We start from the raw sequence: 17,413 nt of genomic DNA on the forward strand, positions 1-17,413 counted from the left end.
TAATTATGTGTTAGAATTATAAGGTAAATCAAACTATTCTAATTAGGAATTGCATTCTAATTATGAAACAGGTCGATCAAAAGTTCTTGATAGACCTGTCACAAACACTAAGGCACAATTAACTTTAGTCTCACCAGTATCTGAAGTATATATTTAAATGTACTTTTATACGATGAAGTTATACAAAAAACCAAGACACTGTTTGAGATGCAAATCAATTTTATTCTACTCAGCAAACAACATGCTTAGGGAGACACTTCTCAGACATCAGGTGCCTCAGAAACAACACTTTGATTCCATGATCTTCACTCCTCATCGTGTCCTTTCTGAAACAAGAGAAAAACAAGAAAATATGTTAATATTAATATTTTTTCAAAGCGTATATTTTAATTGCATCACAAGTAAAGCAGTGTTCACATTATTGTCCTACACAAGAGTTGGAAATTGACTCTGGTTACCATATGCTGAATGTCTGATAAACAGTAGTGCTCTTGCTGTAATAATATAAATAAAGAATACTGTAATTTACATTATAATTTCTCTTACTTTTTATACATCTTCCAGTTTTATTATCATTAACCCTAAATGGGCTCGAAACCATGTAGGGTGCCCCACACAAAAAAGGAAAAAAAATCACAACTGACCTTTGACCCCACATCACGACTCTTTGCACGAAGCTTGTTGACCTGGGACTCGGCGATGTCAGCTCTCTCCTCAGCCTCATCAAGCTCATGTTGAAGCTTACGGAACTTAGTGAGATTAGTGTTGGCCAGTTCCTCCTGTAGAACAGAAGCAATTCCATCATCTGTGCCTGACTTTGTCATCAGTGTTGAACAAATTCTTTATTAACTTTACTTTACAGTGTAACCTCAAAGAACATCATTACTGAAATACGTGGTTACTTGCATTTGGGTTCTTAATAGTTTGGCAGAGTGGTTTAAATAAAAAGGTTTAAGCTTTTTTCAGTCTGTTTTGTGTTCAGCTTATATTTCAAGATCTGACTCCAATAATGCATAACCTTAACTAACATTCAATTTCTATTTCTGGTTGACCGCCGGGGTCAGCCCTACACATGGGTCTGAGTGAGTGAGTGAGTGACGGTACTTTCAGAGCCATGTAAAGTAAAACAAATAAATAACAACTACTGCCGGGGAAACACTTCAAAATAAAAGCATTGTGTACAAACGAGGGGAGTCAGAATTCCAGATTGGGCTTTTACTTTGAAAAAGCATACCGGAAGTGTTGACCTACTTTACTCTCCATGCCTGTGACTTTTACTACAGGGAGAGATGTTAATATTGCTGTCAGAGATCAATAGGACTCATCACATTTTCACCGTGTATTTTGAACGAGAACCGCGCGCGACTCGTGGTAAAAATTGAAGGGCCTCCTGTTCTGTACATTTTCGGCGTGTGAGTCGGATCTGTGAAAATGAACACAGAAGCGCACATTGACCTGATGCGGTCAGCTACAAACTATGTTTTGACCTAGTCTTGTTGAATTTAAAGAATAGCTATGATAAAGCAACACGCCTGTTACTTCCAACTAATAATAGGCATAATTTGAAACCTAGTATGTTAACTTTATTTATTAACTCCTCTTACAAGAGAATAATTAAGCATCAAATATTAATGAAAAATATATTCAGTACATCTGACATTTTAACATGGCATAGGTTATGTAATGAAACAAACTTTCCGAAGCATGAAGCCACCTGACACCACTGGCAATACAATTTCAATCAATTCTATGTTAAATGTCAATTCTATGTTTATAACAGTAATTAAAATGTACTTTGTAATGTAGTGTTATTAAATCAAGTGATTACATCAATGCTTGGAGATATTTTTGTCCACATTATCCAGCTCACATAGTTTTTACTGTAATGAGCATGAAATGAGCCATGATATTTAATCTTTAAACAAGGTTTTATCATTTTATATTCTTTATAAAATATATTATATAGTTAGGTTCTCTAAAATACTAAGACTACTTACAGCTCCCTCTGCAGTCTTCTTGAAGGATTTGACCTTCAGCTGTAGTTTGTCAACCAGATCTTGCAGACGGGCCAGATTCTTACGATCCTCTTCCGTCTAAAAGCAAAAAAAAAAAAGGAAGATTGAAATTTTTAATTGAAATAATACAATAAATAAAAATTACATTTTGTAAAAACAAAACTTAAACTTGCCTGATAGGTCAACTCTTTGATTCTTCTCTCATATTTTCGTATTCCTTTGACAGAATCGCTGGCTTTTCTTTGTTCAGCCTCTAACTCACTCTCCAGTTCTCTGATCTGTTGGGGAATGGCAACAGCATCAGTTTTTCTTTGAGTAAAAGCTTTTGAGGATTCAGCAATGTTGTTACATGTTGTTACTTTTCAGAACGTCTCAGAAGATATTGGCACTCACCCTGGCCTCGAGCTTCTGCAGCTGCTTCTTTCCTCCCTTCATAGCAATCTGTTCGGCTTCATCCAGCCGGTGCTGCAGGTCTTTGATGGTTTGCTCCATGTTCTTCTTCATGCGCTCCAGGTGAGCGCTGGTATCCTGTTCCTTCTTCAGCTCCTCCGCCATCATGGCAGCATCAGTAATGGCCTTCTTGGCCTTTTCCTCAGCATTTCTGCACTCCTGCACCGCTTCCTCCACTTCAGTTTGAAGCTGGGATGAATCAGCTTCCAGCTTCTTCTTCTGGTTGAGCAGACTGGTGTTCTGGTTGCATACAAATTTGATTATAGAATCTCTCTCTTATAGAATTAAATTGTCAATAATTGAAAGAATTGTGTCAGGTGAAATGAGTGCATCTTACCTGTGAGTGCAGTAGCTGCACCCTCTCACTAACATCCAGCAGCTCTTGCTCAGCGAGTTTGCGACCTCTCTCAGTTTGCTCCAGAGCAGACCTCAACTCCTCTACTTCAGCCTGAAGCAGGTTGTTACGCCTCTCAACAATGGCAGTGTTTTCCTTCATATCATCATTAGCGCGCAGAGAATCATCAAGCTGGAGCTGAGCATCCTGAATAAGTGGTACATTTAATGTAAAGTTAAATCAGCACATAACATATGTCCATAATATATATTCTTTTTCAATGAAATGCTTACCTTCAGATGTGCATGAACAGCCTTCAGTTGTTTCTGAGCCTCAGCCGCCTGCCTGTTGGCCTGGCTTAGCTGGATCTCCATTTCATTGAGGTCTCCCTCCATCTTCTTTTTCAAACGGAGGGCCTCATTCCTGCTGCGAGTCTCAGACTCAAGAGAGCTCTGCAGAGTGTCCACAATACGCTGTTGGTTTCTCTTTGCTTGCTCCATCTCTTCATCTTTCTCTGCCAGCTTGCGCTCAATATCAGCCTTGATTTGGTTAAACTCCAGCTGGGCTCTGAGAATCTTCCCTTCCTCATGTTCCAGTGAGGCCTAAGAATTAAATAAAATGAAAATGACATGTTACCAATAACCCAAAACAATTTCATGAGGCCCACCATCAGAACATTCATCATACCTCTGCTTCCTCCAGAGCTGTTTGTATCTCAGACTTCTCTTGTTCTAATTGTTTCCGAATCTTCTCGAGCTCATGAATATTCTTTCCACCCTCACTGATTTGTTCAGTGAGATCAGAGATTTCCTCTGAGAAACAAAATATAACATTAGCCATCATGGTCGGTGGGTTAGAACTACTTCTGCAAAACAGGCATACGCCGAGGTTACCCTTACCCTGCAGATTCTTATTCTCTCTCTTCATGGTCTCCAGATGTTCCAGAGATTCCTCATAGGAGTTCTTCAGTTTGAAGAGCTCAGTGCTCAGAGACCTGGCTTCCTTCTGTGAGCTCTCCAGCTCACACTGAGACTCCTCATACTTCTGTTTCCATTCTGCCAAGACCTGAAACATGTTTGCATAAGGATGATTAAACTCAATTCTTCATCTGAAAGAGCTAAATCGCTCAATTTCCCACTGAACCTTGTCAAAGTTTCTTTGCTTCTTGTCCAGAGCAGCAGCAGCAGCATTAGACCTCTCCACATCCACCATGAGATCTTCGATCTCATTCTGCAGTCTGTGTTTGGTCTTCTCCAGAGAGGAACATTTAGCATTCACTGCTTCAACAGCCTCTTCAGCGTCCTGCAGACGCTGAGCCAGCTTCTTTCTGGATTATGATAGACTTTAGTCAGTGTTCATTGTTTTAAACTCTGAACTGGTGTTTGAGTAAAGATATATTTCACTTACTTGGCCTCCTCCAGTTCCTCGGTTCTCTGGATGGCATCAGTTTCGTACTTAGTTCTCCACTGTGCCACCTCAGAGTTGGCCTTTGACATACTGCGCTGTAGTTCAGCCTTGGCCTCCTGCTCCTCCTCAAACTGCTCCCTGAGCAGGTCACAGTCGTGACGAGAAGACTGCACTGCATGGGCTAATGCATTCTTGGCCTGAAATGGAAAGCTTATCTTAATGATTCTCATGTACCAACATTTAATTTGCACTAAAAGTGGTCTCATTGCCAATTGTTGTCTACCTTGACCTCCTCCTCCAGTTGTCTTTTAAGGTCTTCCACTTGTTGAGTGTAGGACTGTTTTCCTCTGGTGAGTTGAGACACCAGGGAATCCTTTTCCTCAAGCTGCCTTGCAAGTTCACCTAATTTTCATAAAAGAATACAATAATCATTTCCTTAAGTCCCCCAAAAACCCAGTGTTTGAATGAAAGACATACCATTCTCAGTTTGAAGCTTGGCTTTCTGCATGGTGAAGTCATTGATGGCACGCTGTCCCTCTTCTGACTTGGTTTTATATTCATTCATTTGGTCTTCCAAAGACCTGCACATTTTCTCCAGATTATTCTGAAAATAAAAAGCATCAATGGTACATGAACTACTTCAAAATTAAATGGAATAAAAAGAAATATATCAAGCCGATGAATGCAACAATTTTACCTTAGCCTTCACAATATGTTCCATATTAGAGACCACATCATCCAGCTCCAGTCTGAGCTCGCTCTTCTCCTTCTCCAGTTTCTGCTTGACTCTCTGAAGGTTGTCAATCTGCTCTCCCAGGTCTGCAACACTGTCAGCTTGTTTCTTCCTGAGAGTGGCAGCGGTGGATTCATGCTGCAGAGTGGCCTCTTCGAGGTCTCTGCGGAGTTTCAGGAACTCAGCCTCCCTCTTCTTGTTCATCTCAATCTGGGCAGCTGTTGCTCCACCAGCCTCCTCCAGCCGCTCGCTGATCTCCTCCAGCTCTCTAGCTAAGTCTGCTCTCTGCTTCTCCACCCTGGCTCGGGCAGCTCGCTCTGCCTCAAGTTCTTCTTCCAGCTCCTCAATGCGGGCCTAGACCAATGTCAAAGGAAAGCCATGTGTGAATATCATAGATCCAAGTTGTTGTCTTAAGATATCATATTCTTGAACTTGGTTTATCAACTTTATTTTATTAAAATCATTACCTGCAACTCCTTTATTTTTTTCTGGAGCTGGGAAGTTATTGCCTGTTCATCCTCTACTTTGGCCATGAGTGTGCTGACTTCAAAATCTTTCCTGTGGAAGAAAAGGTTAATATGTACCAGCCGTAACAAAGTGTTTTAAAAGTGCACCTTTCATCTTACTTTTTCAGCCTCTCTTCAAGTTGCTGCTTGTCATTTTCCAGATCCATGATACTTTCATGAGCTAACTTAAGGTCTCCTTCAAGCTTTCGCTTTGCTCTCTCAAGGTCCATGCGCACTTTCTTCTCTTGCTCCAGGGACCCTTCAAGCTGTAAGATTTTAAAAAATGACTCAGTTTTTCAATTAATATTTTTGTTTGTTATAAATCCACTTCATCTTTAATTTCCTACATCATCCACTTGCTGCTCCAGCTTAGCCTTGGCCTTGGTCAGAGTGTTGACTTTGTCTTCCTCACTCTGCAGGTCATCCAGTGTTTGCTGATGAGCTTCCTGTAACGCTTTCTTTTCCTTGGTCAGCTTAGCAATGATCTCTTCTAGAGCAGCCATCTCCTCGGTCAGGTTCTTTACCTATGGCCATTGGAACATAACATCAAAGACTTTAACATGGACATTATTTAGGACTGAAAAAATAATTTCACAGTATTAAGAATTTGAAGTACCTTGTTCTCAGTGGCGTGCTTCTCTTTCTCCACTTTAGCCAGAGTTAACTCCAAGTCATCAATGTCCTTCTTCAGCTCAGAGCACTCATCCTCCAGCTTCCTCTTCTTAGCCGTCAGTTCTGCGTTCATCTCCTCCTCATCCTCCAGCCTTTCTGTCAGCTCTTTGATCTTTGCCTCTAGCTGAATCTTGCTCTTGATCAGCCCCTCACATCTTTCTTCAGCGTCGCCAAGATTATCTTGCTCCTGTAAATAAAACCATAAAGTAGGCGTAACATTGTTATTAGACTCGGATTGATGTTGATATTTATTGTATCGATGTTAGAATTTCTGAGTTTAAACATACAGATTGAACTTGGAGCTGCAGGTCATTCTTCTCTTGGAGAAGAGTGACCATTTTTTCTTCAAGTTCCTTTTTGCGGGCTTCAGATTTTGCGTAAGCCTCTTTTAGTTTGGTAAACTCTTCCTTCATATTAGCCATCTCCTTCTCAGACTCTGCTGACTTCAACAGAGGTTTGATCTTGAAATACATCTTCATCCAGGGCCAATTCTTGACCCCCATGAAAGCACGGATGTTCCACTGGATCACAAGTAATGCATCCCTGCAGACAAAGATCAGAATTGTCTTTAAAGCCTACTCTGGAAAGGAAAATATAACTTATTGGAAAACATATCCTTTTCAAGATGCACTAAATCAGTTTCCACCCCTAACAATGCTGTTTTTAATGTTTGTTGCGATTGTACTGCTTGGTTCTGTATGTATGTAAGTAAGGAGTAAATGTGCACTTTGGAGTGCTGTTTAAAGTTTCTGATAAGTGGGGGGTTGGATGGGGAAATTTGTTTCATCAAATTAGTGTAAGTGTGTAAAGACTGAGTTTAATCAATATGTTGTATACTGTGCAGTGTGTAAAGCCCGTTGAGCCATACTTCTGATTTTGGATTTTGAATAATATGAGTAACAATTGCAGGGACTTCATTTTAAGAGTTAGGCCATGCAGGTACCTTCGTTCAACAATCTTCTGGAATTCAATTCTCGCCAAGAGACCTCGTGACCTGGCCTGAATGCCAGTGATAATCAGCGCTAGTCGGTCATCTCGCATTTCCTCGAGGAGACCCAGCAGTCCGGCTTTGAAGAACACCTTTTTTGTACAAGTAGATTAGAAAGTCAGTTGTTACAAATCTGTTTTTTTTTTTCTTTTAATCAACATTTTAAATACTGACCTTGGTGTGCCCCAGTTTGTACTGGTTGTGATCGATATCAAGAGAACCCAACAGCTTCTCGGCAGCCTTCTTGTTGTCGATGAACTGTCCCTCAGGAATGGCATTGGGGTTTAAAATACGGTATCTATGGCAAAAATTCTAATGTGAATGCGTTTTCTGGAAACATCTTTAAGACGCTGCAATTATTTTATGTGGTGTCATTGGCTTTAAATGTTGTGATTTAAATGTGGGTTTGATCATCACTTGCAAACCTCTGTTTGAAATCTCCATAGAGGATCCTGTTGGGGAAGCCCTTTCTACAGATCCTGATGCCTTCCAGCACACCGTTACAGCGCAGCTGGTGCATCACCAGAGGGTTCTCCATGGCCCCAGGAGTCTTGGTCTCATTGGGGATGATGCAGCGCACAAAGTGAGGGTGAGTAGACCTCAGGTTGGTCATCAGCTTGTTCAGGTTTTCCTGCAAGTTTGAAATGCATAACTTGCAATAATTTTGTTTTACATTAAAAAGGTGACAAAATGATGAAATAGACATGTTATCAGAACTCTAATTGTGTCATAGTTTTTATTATAAGTATTTTTACAAAGTAATATCTGTAAATTATTAGCCTGAAGAACTTTTTTTCTTGGTTAGCTTAGAGTCAACTTGAAAATATATCAATGAAAATGACCTCTTACCCTGTGCAAAGCTGATACTGTTTGGAAGGAGGAACCTTTCTTCTTGCTACCTTTTCCCTTGCCACCAGATTCCTGAGCTAAGTAAATAAATAAAATAAGTTGACAGGAAACTTTTAGGAAAACTAACACTAATGAAATCTGTATCAATATGTTAATCATGAGTTGATTCTCCCATTAACGTAAGTCTGTATTAATTTACAGACATTATAATGGTGTCAACATACCAGATTCAGCTCCTGCATATCCAATAAAAAGCAAGGATAAAAGCTTAAGGTTAGATTTTTGGAAAAGGCCCACCACCGTCTCATTCAGGGGATCTTTGTTCTTCACCAGCCAGTTGTTGATATTGTAATCAACAGTTCCAGCGTAGTGAACCAGGGAGAAATGGGCCTCTGGTTTCCCTTTGATAATTCTTGGCTTCTGGAAGTTACCAGACTTCCCCAGATGGTTGTCATAGAGCTTCGCTTTGAAGGTGGTATCAGAGGCTTTGGGGAACATGCACTCCTCTTCAAGGATGGACATGATACCCATGGGCTGAGGGGAATATAACGAAACAGATATTTTGTCATTATTGGCAATACTAGCACATATGTAGATTTTGGGTCTCAGGGAAAAGAAAATTTGAATAACTCTGGGTGATGTTACTTAAGCACAGATTTAGCTGACTTGCCGAAGTATAACCTCAAAAGCTTACCTTTTCAATCAGGTCGATACAAGCCTGCAAGTCCATCCCAAAATCAATGAAAGTCCATTCAATGCCCTCTTTCTTGTACTCTTCCTGCTCCAGCACAAACATGTGGTGGTTGAAAAACTGTTGCAGTTTCTCATTGGTGAAGTTGATGCACAGCTGCTCAAAGGTGTTGAACTGTAATAACATCCACAGTAACCAGAAATTAACACTGGCATAGCAACGTTGAGCAGAAATATTAGTAAGTTAATGAGATTTGGGTAACTCACATCAAAGATCTCAAATCCAGCAATGTCCAGTACACCAATGAAGTACTGGCGTGGCTGCTTGGTTTCCAGGGATTGGTTGATCCTCACCACCATCCAGAGAAACATCTTCTCATACACTGACTTCGCCAGTGCACCGATAGCATAGTTCACCTTGGAAAACAAAAAGATTGTTTAACATTTTTCATGAAAAACAATCTAGCTATATCTACAATTATTTAAAACTATCCACCAAAAGTTTATTTCAACTTATTACCTGGGCAACATTCTGTCCCTTGGTGACCCACTCATTTCCTACTTTGACTCTCGGATGACAGAGACCTTTGATGAGGTCAGCAGAGTTCAGGCCCATCAGATATGCAACTTTGTCCGCATCTGAGAAGGTGAAGATTTCCATAAGTCACAGATGCATAAGTCCCTGCCTCTTTAACCTGACAACGGAGGTGCTCCCTCAGCTTTTCTTTCTTTCTCTTTAGGGTTCTTTGTCACTCTTAAAGTATGAACTGGTGACAAACATGGTAGCACGTGACAAGGTGAAAACATATTGTCACATATGTCTCAGCTCTGGATTCAGATATAGCTATGAGTGCTTCGAGGCCTTCAAGAGCAAAAGGCTCGACATATAACAGTCTCTCTTACCTTCAGTGCCATCAGCCTCTGCCTGCTCCTCTCGCTGCTTGTTCTTAAACTTCATGTTGCCATGATGCATGATGGCCCCAGTCAGTTTGTAAATGCTGTTCTTCTCTTCTTGATTGAAGCCCAGCACATCAAACGCATCCTGAATGAAATAAAAAAAAAAACATTTTTCTTTTTTTTTCTTTTTCTTCCATTTATGTGACTAAAAAAAACCTTAAACTCACATCAGTGGCCATCAGCTCGTCAGAGTCGTTGATGGAGGCTACAGTCGTCTCTCCTTGGGAGATGAAGGCGTAGTCATAGGGATTGTTGGTGATGAGCAACATTTCTGAAAAGATATGTTAAACAGAAAATTATTATTTTATGAGGCAATTAATCATACAGTACACTTAACAACGTAGCATATGTGTCGTCTACACTTGCCCAGAAGTTCCGGCTTTTGCTGAGACAAGATCTGGTAGAAGATGTGGTAGTCCCTCTCAGCTTTGAGCTGGTAGGTCACACGTGACTTTTCCAATAGGTCTGTAATGATGCATGATCAAACATTACTAAAATACTTTTTGTTTTACAGTTGTAATTTAAATCACATTGAATGGCTGACAGCAGTAAGTTCCAGGTTACACATTCATCATTGCGCCTTCCATGGTTCACTCTGATTTCCTACTGAAGTCTACTTCACTACTTTCACTTACAAGTCTCAATGTCAGCAGAGGCCAGCTTTCCTCGGTTGTCAAAATGGATTCTGATGAATTTACCCTAAGAAAAGAAAGTAAGTGTTATATAAATTATGTCCCACTCAACTATTGATAACCAAGTCACAATGCAGTTACATAGACACTCACAAATCTAGAGGAGTTGTCATTCCTTATGGTCTTTGCATTCCCAAAGGCCTCCAGAGCAGGGTTAGCCTGAATGATTTGATCCTCCAGGGTACCCTGATTTTGTTAAATAAAGACACAACTTCAGGTTTCACTAACATTTTGGAAAGGCTTTCAAAAACAAAAGGACTTAACTTTGACTTAAATTTATATTTTGATTGTCCCATATTAAGAAACAACACACACCTTCTTCTCAGCAGCCAGATCTTTCTTCGCACCAGGGGCAGCGGCGATGCTGGCAAAGTACTGAATGACTCGCTTGGTGTTGACGGTCTTTCCAGCACCAGATTCTCCTCTTAGTAGAAGAGAAACAGAAAGTTTATGGTGAAAACATATAACCTTTCACTTCTGAAGCGCTTTTCATTGGCTGTGTGACTTACGTGATAAGGATTGACTGGTTTTCTCTGTCTGTGGTAAGAGAGATTATGAAATTGTCATTGAAGTAGATGGAATGATGTCGGAGTTTAATATTTTAAAAAGATTAAAGACAAAATAGAATATTAACCTGACAGCATGTACTGGTAGGCATTGTCAGAGATGGAGAAGATATGAGGAGGAGCTTCACTCCTCTTCTTTCCTCTGTAGGCGACAACCACTGCTTGGTTGTAGACTGGCAGCCCCTTGTAGGGGTTGACAGTCACACAGAAGAGCCCAGAGTAGGTCTGCCATAATCAGAGAGAGATAGAGGACAATGGCTTCAGATGCTGAGATGTCTTATCAACAAAAGAAAGTTAGAGATTATGCAGCCTTCTTACATAAATCATCCATGCTGCGTAACGCTCTTTGAGGTTAAACAGCACAGCGGGTTCGTGGAGGAAGGTGAACATCGCCATGTCCTCAATTTTATCAAACTTTGGTGGATTTTGAGGGTTTACATCACACTCCTTCACTGTGACCGTCTGTAGAAGAGATAACACTTCAACAAAGCTCAAGTATAAGCACACATGGAACAGAATATGTGCATGTCCCTGTACGAACCTTTCCAAATTCAGTCATAACAGTAACTTTGTCACCATCACGACTAGTTATGGATGCCTTGACGTACTCAACCTCGGGGTCAGTAACGAAGCACTCCTTCTTCATGTCAAAGAAACGGGTTTGAGCTTCTAGACGCTCCATATCTGACTTCCTCAGAAAAGAAGCAGCGGGCCCAAACTCTGCCATGAGGGCGTCACCCATTTTTCAACCTTTTAAGAATACAATATATTACAGCCACCAATTTGTCTTTGCACACACATCACCTCAATTGTCATTCACATAAGACCAAAGGAAAACACACACAAGACCAAGGTTTAGTTACAGCAGATGCAGTTAAACAGCATTAGACTAAATGAAATAGGAAACATGAGTTCCTGTGTCCCTGTACAAAAGAACAATACTTCCAGTTATTGCCGTACACATACCTCTTGTATTGAAAATATTTAATCTTTTTAACAACTTCAGAAATAATAACTTTAAATGTATAATACAGTCAAGGCAATGCAGGGATTCAGTACATGAGGGAAACATTGGAATGTCTTTTTATGCAATAACAATGCTCCCAAAACAAGTCGCATTTATTAATTGCTCACATGCATGTATAAACACAAAAAAGTTCCTTTATATGTCAACTGGGTTAACTGTTGTATTTTTTTAAGCTTTGAATTTTACCTTAGGTGTTACACTCCACTGGAAATTGGATCTGTGCTCTTTATATATAATGGGCAGGAGCAAACCAAAATGCATATTATTTTTTAGTTTAAGTAAGATAAATAAAGTTTGAAAAGTAATAAATAATTGTTGCTATAAATAGCTGAGAGTAATCTTAACATATCAGACAAAAAATCTTCAAAATGGTCAGTCACATACAACGTAGCACTTTCTCACTTCAGTGGATGTTTTTCTTACCTTTGACCGTCAACCTTTGTGAAGTGAAATGATGGATCCAGTGGCGTGCCACGAGGCTTCCTCCCCATTAATAAAGGTTGTTTGTCAACCAAATATGGGGATGAATATCAGAGAAATGGCATCCAGGTTTCCTATCACAAAAAGCATTCTCCAAATTGGGTAGAGTCTCGTGCTGCTATTTGTTGCCCTCACCTTGTGAACAACAGACTATTACGCCAGATGGGACTTGACAAAGGCAGGGGGCGACAGGAGGTGGGGAGCAGGGACAGGCAACAGTCCATCAAGTTATTCTCTTTGTTTCAGTAAGTTATAGAATAAAACTATCAGAGATGCTTTTAAAAATCAACTGAACTTCATACGTGATATTAAACAATTTAAAGTTTTAAAGTTGATGATTATAAAATGGGTAAATGATTAACAAAACTTTTAAGGGCACAATGATAGTAAAGAGAGTAGAACAATCCTTTCAAGCTGCACAGTTGATGATAATCTTACATCAATCCTGAATTTAAAAAAAACAGGATGATTTTTCATTTTCATTGTTGCTTTCTTTTTTTCATTGAAAATTTACGGAGGAAAACCATTAATCTAAATACTTATATTAATCGTCAAGGTTGATAGACTCTGCTTCGTGATGACGGCATAAGTATTATTCATGGCCAACACGTTTATCATAGACTACGTCCTTACTCAAACTAAATAAAGTAGGCTAGCAGGCAAACAGGATTTACAGGACTTCAAATATCTGGAGTTCTACAGTGTAACTATAGTCCGTCAAATGATAGGGTGTGAAATACATTTCAAGAGGGAGAAAAAAGAGCTGCAGCTGTTGTCTACAGTGAGGCAAGACAAGGCCAAGGTCGCAGCTGTGAGATCCCGTTATTATCACTCACCAGTGTTCACAGATACACACCCTTGGTCTAACCCCCGTCACTTGCATTGTCTTCTTTTTTGTACTCACAATGGACATCCAACTCATGTTCATATACATTGAATTTACTTGAGCACATCTTTCTCTTTGAGTAACTGATACATTTGAAGATTTTGAAGACAAAAGCCCATATTTGTAGCCCATTGAACGTTGGTACAAATTCCATCCTTTAGTTCATTTGCTAACCTGGGAAATTGGATGTTGCAAAGAACGGAGAAAAGTTTTCTCTCCTTTCTCAACCTTTTGCAGGGAGTGCCAAGTTCCCTTTTCCTGAGTTTGTGTAGTATGGGTAAATGGTAAATGGACAGTACTTTTATAGCGCTTTTCCAGTCTTCTGAACACTCAAAGCGCTTTTACACCACATGTCACGTAAACCCATTCACATACTCATTCACACACTGATGGCAAAGGCCTAAGTGCCAATCTCCAATCAGGATCTATACACATTCATATCCGATGGCTATGCCTTCGGGAGCAATTTGGGGTTCAGTGTCTTGTCCAAGGACACTTCCACATGTGACTGTAGCAGTCAGGGACCGAGCCCCCAACCTTCTGATTGAGAGACGACCGACTCTACCACTGAGCCAGTGTCATGAGTTCTTATTGTTTAATTTTGTATTTAATATATTGTGTTCTTGTCTTGATTTAATCTTGTTTAGTTATGTAATTCATTTGTGTTTCATTGTTTAGAGATCATCTCCTTGAGTTCTGCTGTCACAGTCCTGAGTGGTTTTTAGTGTTTCCTGTTTTATTTTGTAGTTCTTGCCCCATGTATGTTTTGTCTTGTTTTACTTCCTGCCTTTGTGTTTTCCCGCCTGTTGGATTATGGGCCCTGCCCTTATTGTTTTCACCTGCTCCCTTGATTGTCTCACCTGTGCCCATTTAGTTTCACCTGCCCAGTGTATTTAGTCTTTGTCTTCCCTTGCTCGTTTTTGTCTATCCATCATGTTAGTTTATTCTCAGTTATCTCAGTGTTCCCTCCGTTGTTCCTTCTGTGGTTTTTTCAACTTCTGATTTATTTAAATTATTTATTGCCTGTTTTGTTGGACCTTTTTTACCATTGGATTTTGTTTGCCTGCCTTGGACTCCTCTAATCAGTAAGCCTTTTGTTTTGCCTTCTGCCATTTTTTTGTTTAAATAAATACTTATCAGTCTGCATCTGGGTACTCAACCGTTTGATAAAACCTAAACCCTGACAGCCCCATGAGCCCGGTATGGGTAACTTAACATCTACAGACTTCAAAACCAAACCAATAACCAAAGTGTCCTTATAGCTAAGCTCTCCAGGTTTAACTTCTCATGTAATGCTCTTAACTTAATAAAATCATACCTGGCAGACAGAACTCAATGTGTGAGAATATATCACTAAGACTTCTGCTTGTGTCCCGCAAGGGTCAATCCTTGGGCCACCCTTGTTTAGCGTGTACATAGATGATCTACCATCAGTGTGCGCTGATGTTAATGTTCAGATGTGGTTTCGGAATTTAAAAAAATCTGTCTTTCAAGTCACACATTAAAAAAAAGTTGAAAAGACTGTTAGATTCAAATCTGGCCAATTTGGCCAGGTTACACCTTGACTGAAAAAAATATAAATATCATATTAGCTTTTTATTTATTTTAGAAGAGCAGAGCTTTGTGGTGCATAGGCCAGTTTGCTGCTTAGCCACTTTCATTGGTTATGGTGAAAGCGTAGTGCAGACGCTTTTGACATTCTGTACTAACTGATAATTACAGTACAATTGTAGTCATGATGTGAACATAAAGACAAATTTTAACCCCAAAAATACCTGGATTTAGAGGACCAGATCAGTTCAACATTAGATTTAAATAAGTTTTTTATACATTGGAAAAACTGTGTTTTCTACTTTAAGATGACAGAGAAGCAGCTATGTTTTTCATTATAACTAAAGAAATATACAAAAAAACAACAACAATAAATTGTTTAACTAAAATGTTTGCACTGGAACTTAATTCCAATTATTTCTTATTTAGAAAAATAAAGACCTACCCTTACGGCATGTGTTTGTGCACTGCAACAAATTAATGTAGTCATGACCTATACACCAGGCTTGTATCCAAGCGTTGCGTGTTGTGAGTGCCCTTGGCCTGCTTCTGTTGACGTGGTATTGTTTCCTTCTCTTTGTCCTTGAGCACAAAGATAACTTGTGAAATTCCTGCTGGCTGCCTTTGAGGGCTCGGAGGTTCACGGGACAGCTTGGGGACAGCTTGTGACGCAGGTAGTCAGGACAGGTTTTTATTTTTTCTTTGACCAGCAGCAACAGGTGAAAAGCCTGCTAGAAACCAATTATGTAGTGTACTATAGGTAGTGTACTATACGATACTATATCATTTATATATATATAAATGAATCTGTGTTTTAACCACGTTTTAAAATGTGTACTTAACGACTCGTGCAGAAAATGCAAAATGAAACCTCAGCTATTTTACTTTCTATCGCTTCTCATATGACTTGTTCATCTCCTTTACTTATCCCTTTATCTATTCCAGGCTCTAGCAGACCACTCAGCCATCCATGTAAGGTCTCATTCCCAGCTGTCCTTAGTCCTTGTGTCTTTGACTTTTATGATTGCGTGTACTCACCTTGCCTGACTCAAGTTTGAAGCCAGCAAAGCTATAGTTAGTATTTGTCCTTTGTTATTGTAAAAGGTCACTTCTAAGGGGGTGTTAAGCTCTGGTGGAGGCCAGGACTTTATTGCTCTCTTGCCTTGTCTTCTTCCCACTTATTCAGACTGAGGATGTCTGCGTGGAGTCCTGAGTACTGCTTGTCTTCTCATTGAGCAATGACCAGGACATGGCGAAATGAAGAAAAGGTACTGCTGACCATTTAAGATATTTGGCAAATTTAGCCAGAATGTATTACCAATGTCTTTTCTTGATTGATGAAATTGTGTTTCTTGAATTCACTAGGTCTGTCTTGGAGGACTCTACCCCTGTATACAGCAAGCCCAGATGATCTGCTGTCAGGCAGACATCTTTGTCAAGTTTGCATCTTTCCTTTGTTCCAAAAGGGCCCTCCCTCTTCTGGCTTCAAAAGAATATGCTTGTTACTCGAGACAGTCTGGCCTCCTCTTCTTATATGAAGGTTAGTAGTTTTAACTTTGCTATTTTAAGTCTTTAGACAAGTCAGTAATCTTCTCAAAATGAAAAGAAAAATTACAGTTACATCTATGTAAATAGCAACGGTCGGGTTAACGCTGGGCGATGATGATTTTTAATTCTCACAACTAACAGCAGTAATACAACAAAGATAAACATTTATTATTTGTTAAAAGCATGATGATTAAGATTTTCTGAAAAAAACATAGATTCATACAAGAGTTATGACTCTGTATTCTCCCTTATAACTAGCTAGAGGTTTGTGGCTGTGTCTTCATCTGCAGAGACCTGCCCTCTACCTGCGTTTTTGTTTCACTGTCTTAGTGATGTTTCTCTGCATTACACTTGTAGTGAATTTTTGTTTGCTAAAAATCCATAACAAGTAGCAGGTCGGATTTGAAAAACCTTAGGTAACAGGTGACAACACTGTCTTCGTCTCTCGCCTCTCAGAGAAGGGACATTTCTTCCTATACAATTTAAGCTGTTTTAAATGGGTAACTAGTGATGTTCTTATTTTACATTATTATACGTGCATTGTTTTTGTTTTGTACTCTCTTGGTTTGTGGGCCCTTGTTTTATTCTGAGAATGTGGATTTTGTTCTCAGTTGTACGAGGAAGCAGACTCTGTGGTCTTTTCAGTGAGGGATTGAAGCAGAAACATTCAGCAGTATGTTTTTTTTTACACGGTCACTTGTTGGGGTTCATATGTTCCACTTTTTTTCTGAATTTGTGCTTTTTTAAAATTGGCTTATTACAATAAATATAATGGCATGAATTCCAACGATAAGTTAAAACCATAAAGACCACACCAAATATTTACCAGCTGTGTAGAATTTAATTACTTGCTTTAAATAGGAGTCAGTTGTTGTCCTAACAAGACTCCTTTACCAACGACATGTTGATTGTTTCTGAACCACCAAAACAGAATCAATGATTGTGAAAGACATTGTAAGAGTACAGCGAGTCACTTGGCCAATAATGAGAGATTATTATTATATAACCCTAGTTAAAGATGATTTTTGTTGGCCTTTGGCTTTATTTATAGGACAGCTGAAG

The 17,413-nt window shown here is 39.5% G+C and overlaps 1 protein-coding gene across 2 annotated transcripts; it reads right to left on the reverse strand.

Annotated features, from left to right (window-relative positions):
• Window positions 1-201: 201 nt before the first annotated feature.
• Window positions 202-12,488, reverse strand: LOC138611401 (myosin-7-like). 2 transcript variants are annotated; one of them, XM_069684484.1, is made up of 39 exons: window positions 12,310-12,488; window positions 12,073-12,110; window positions 11,401-11,609; window positions 11,178-11,321; window positions 10,928-11,084; window positions 10,803-10,830; window positions 10,609-10,717; window positions 10,387-10,479; window positions 10,237-10,300; window positions 9,968-10,066; window positions 9,769-9,872; window positions 9,548-9,686; window positions 9,165-9,283; window positions 8,912-9,061; window positions 8,649-8,819; window positions 8,179-8,488; window positions 7,955-8,031; window positions 7,531-7,736; window positions 7,280-7,403; window positions 7,061-7,197; window positions 6,405-6,660; window positions 6,062-6,304; window positions 5,793-5,969; window positions 5,566-5,711; window positions 5,407-5,497; window positions 4,904-5,293; window positions 4,684-4,810; window positions 4,490-4,608; window positions 4,207-4,403; window positions 3,943-4,126; window positions 3,699-3,864; window positions 3,487-3,611; window positions 3,093-3,401; window positions 2,803-3,006; window positions 2,409-2,705; window positions 2,189-2,293; window positions 1,998-2,093; window positions 645-779; window positions 202-326 (listed from the first exon to the last, which is right to left on the reverse strand). In XM_069684484.1, exons 3-39 carry the CDS (start codon window positions 11,599-11,601, stop codon window positions 306-308), a joined length of 5,820 nt encoding a protein of 1,939 aa, XP_069540585.1. In that variant the 5' UTR covers window positions 11,602-11,609; window positions 12,073-12,110; window positions 12,310-12,488; the 3' UTR covers window positions 202-305. The 2 variants fall into 2 exon arrangements, with proteins under 2 accessions (XP_069540585.1, XP_069540586.1); XM_069684485.1 differs by lacking the exon at window positions 12,073-12,110.
• Between the last annotated feature and the right edge of the window lie 4,925 nt (window positions 12,489-17,413).

This window comes from Semicossyphus pulcher, unplaced genomic scaffold, assembly GCF_022749685.1.
Source record: "Semicossyphus pulcher isolate SPU_LCO1_2020_fin unplaced genomic scaffold, fSemPul1.0.p SCAF_7, whole genome shotgun sequence".
NCBI classification, from domain to species: Eukaryota; Metazoa; Chordata; class Actinopteri; order Labriformes; family Labridae; genus Semicossyphus; species Semicossyphus pulcher.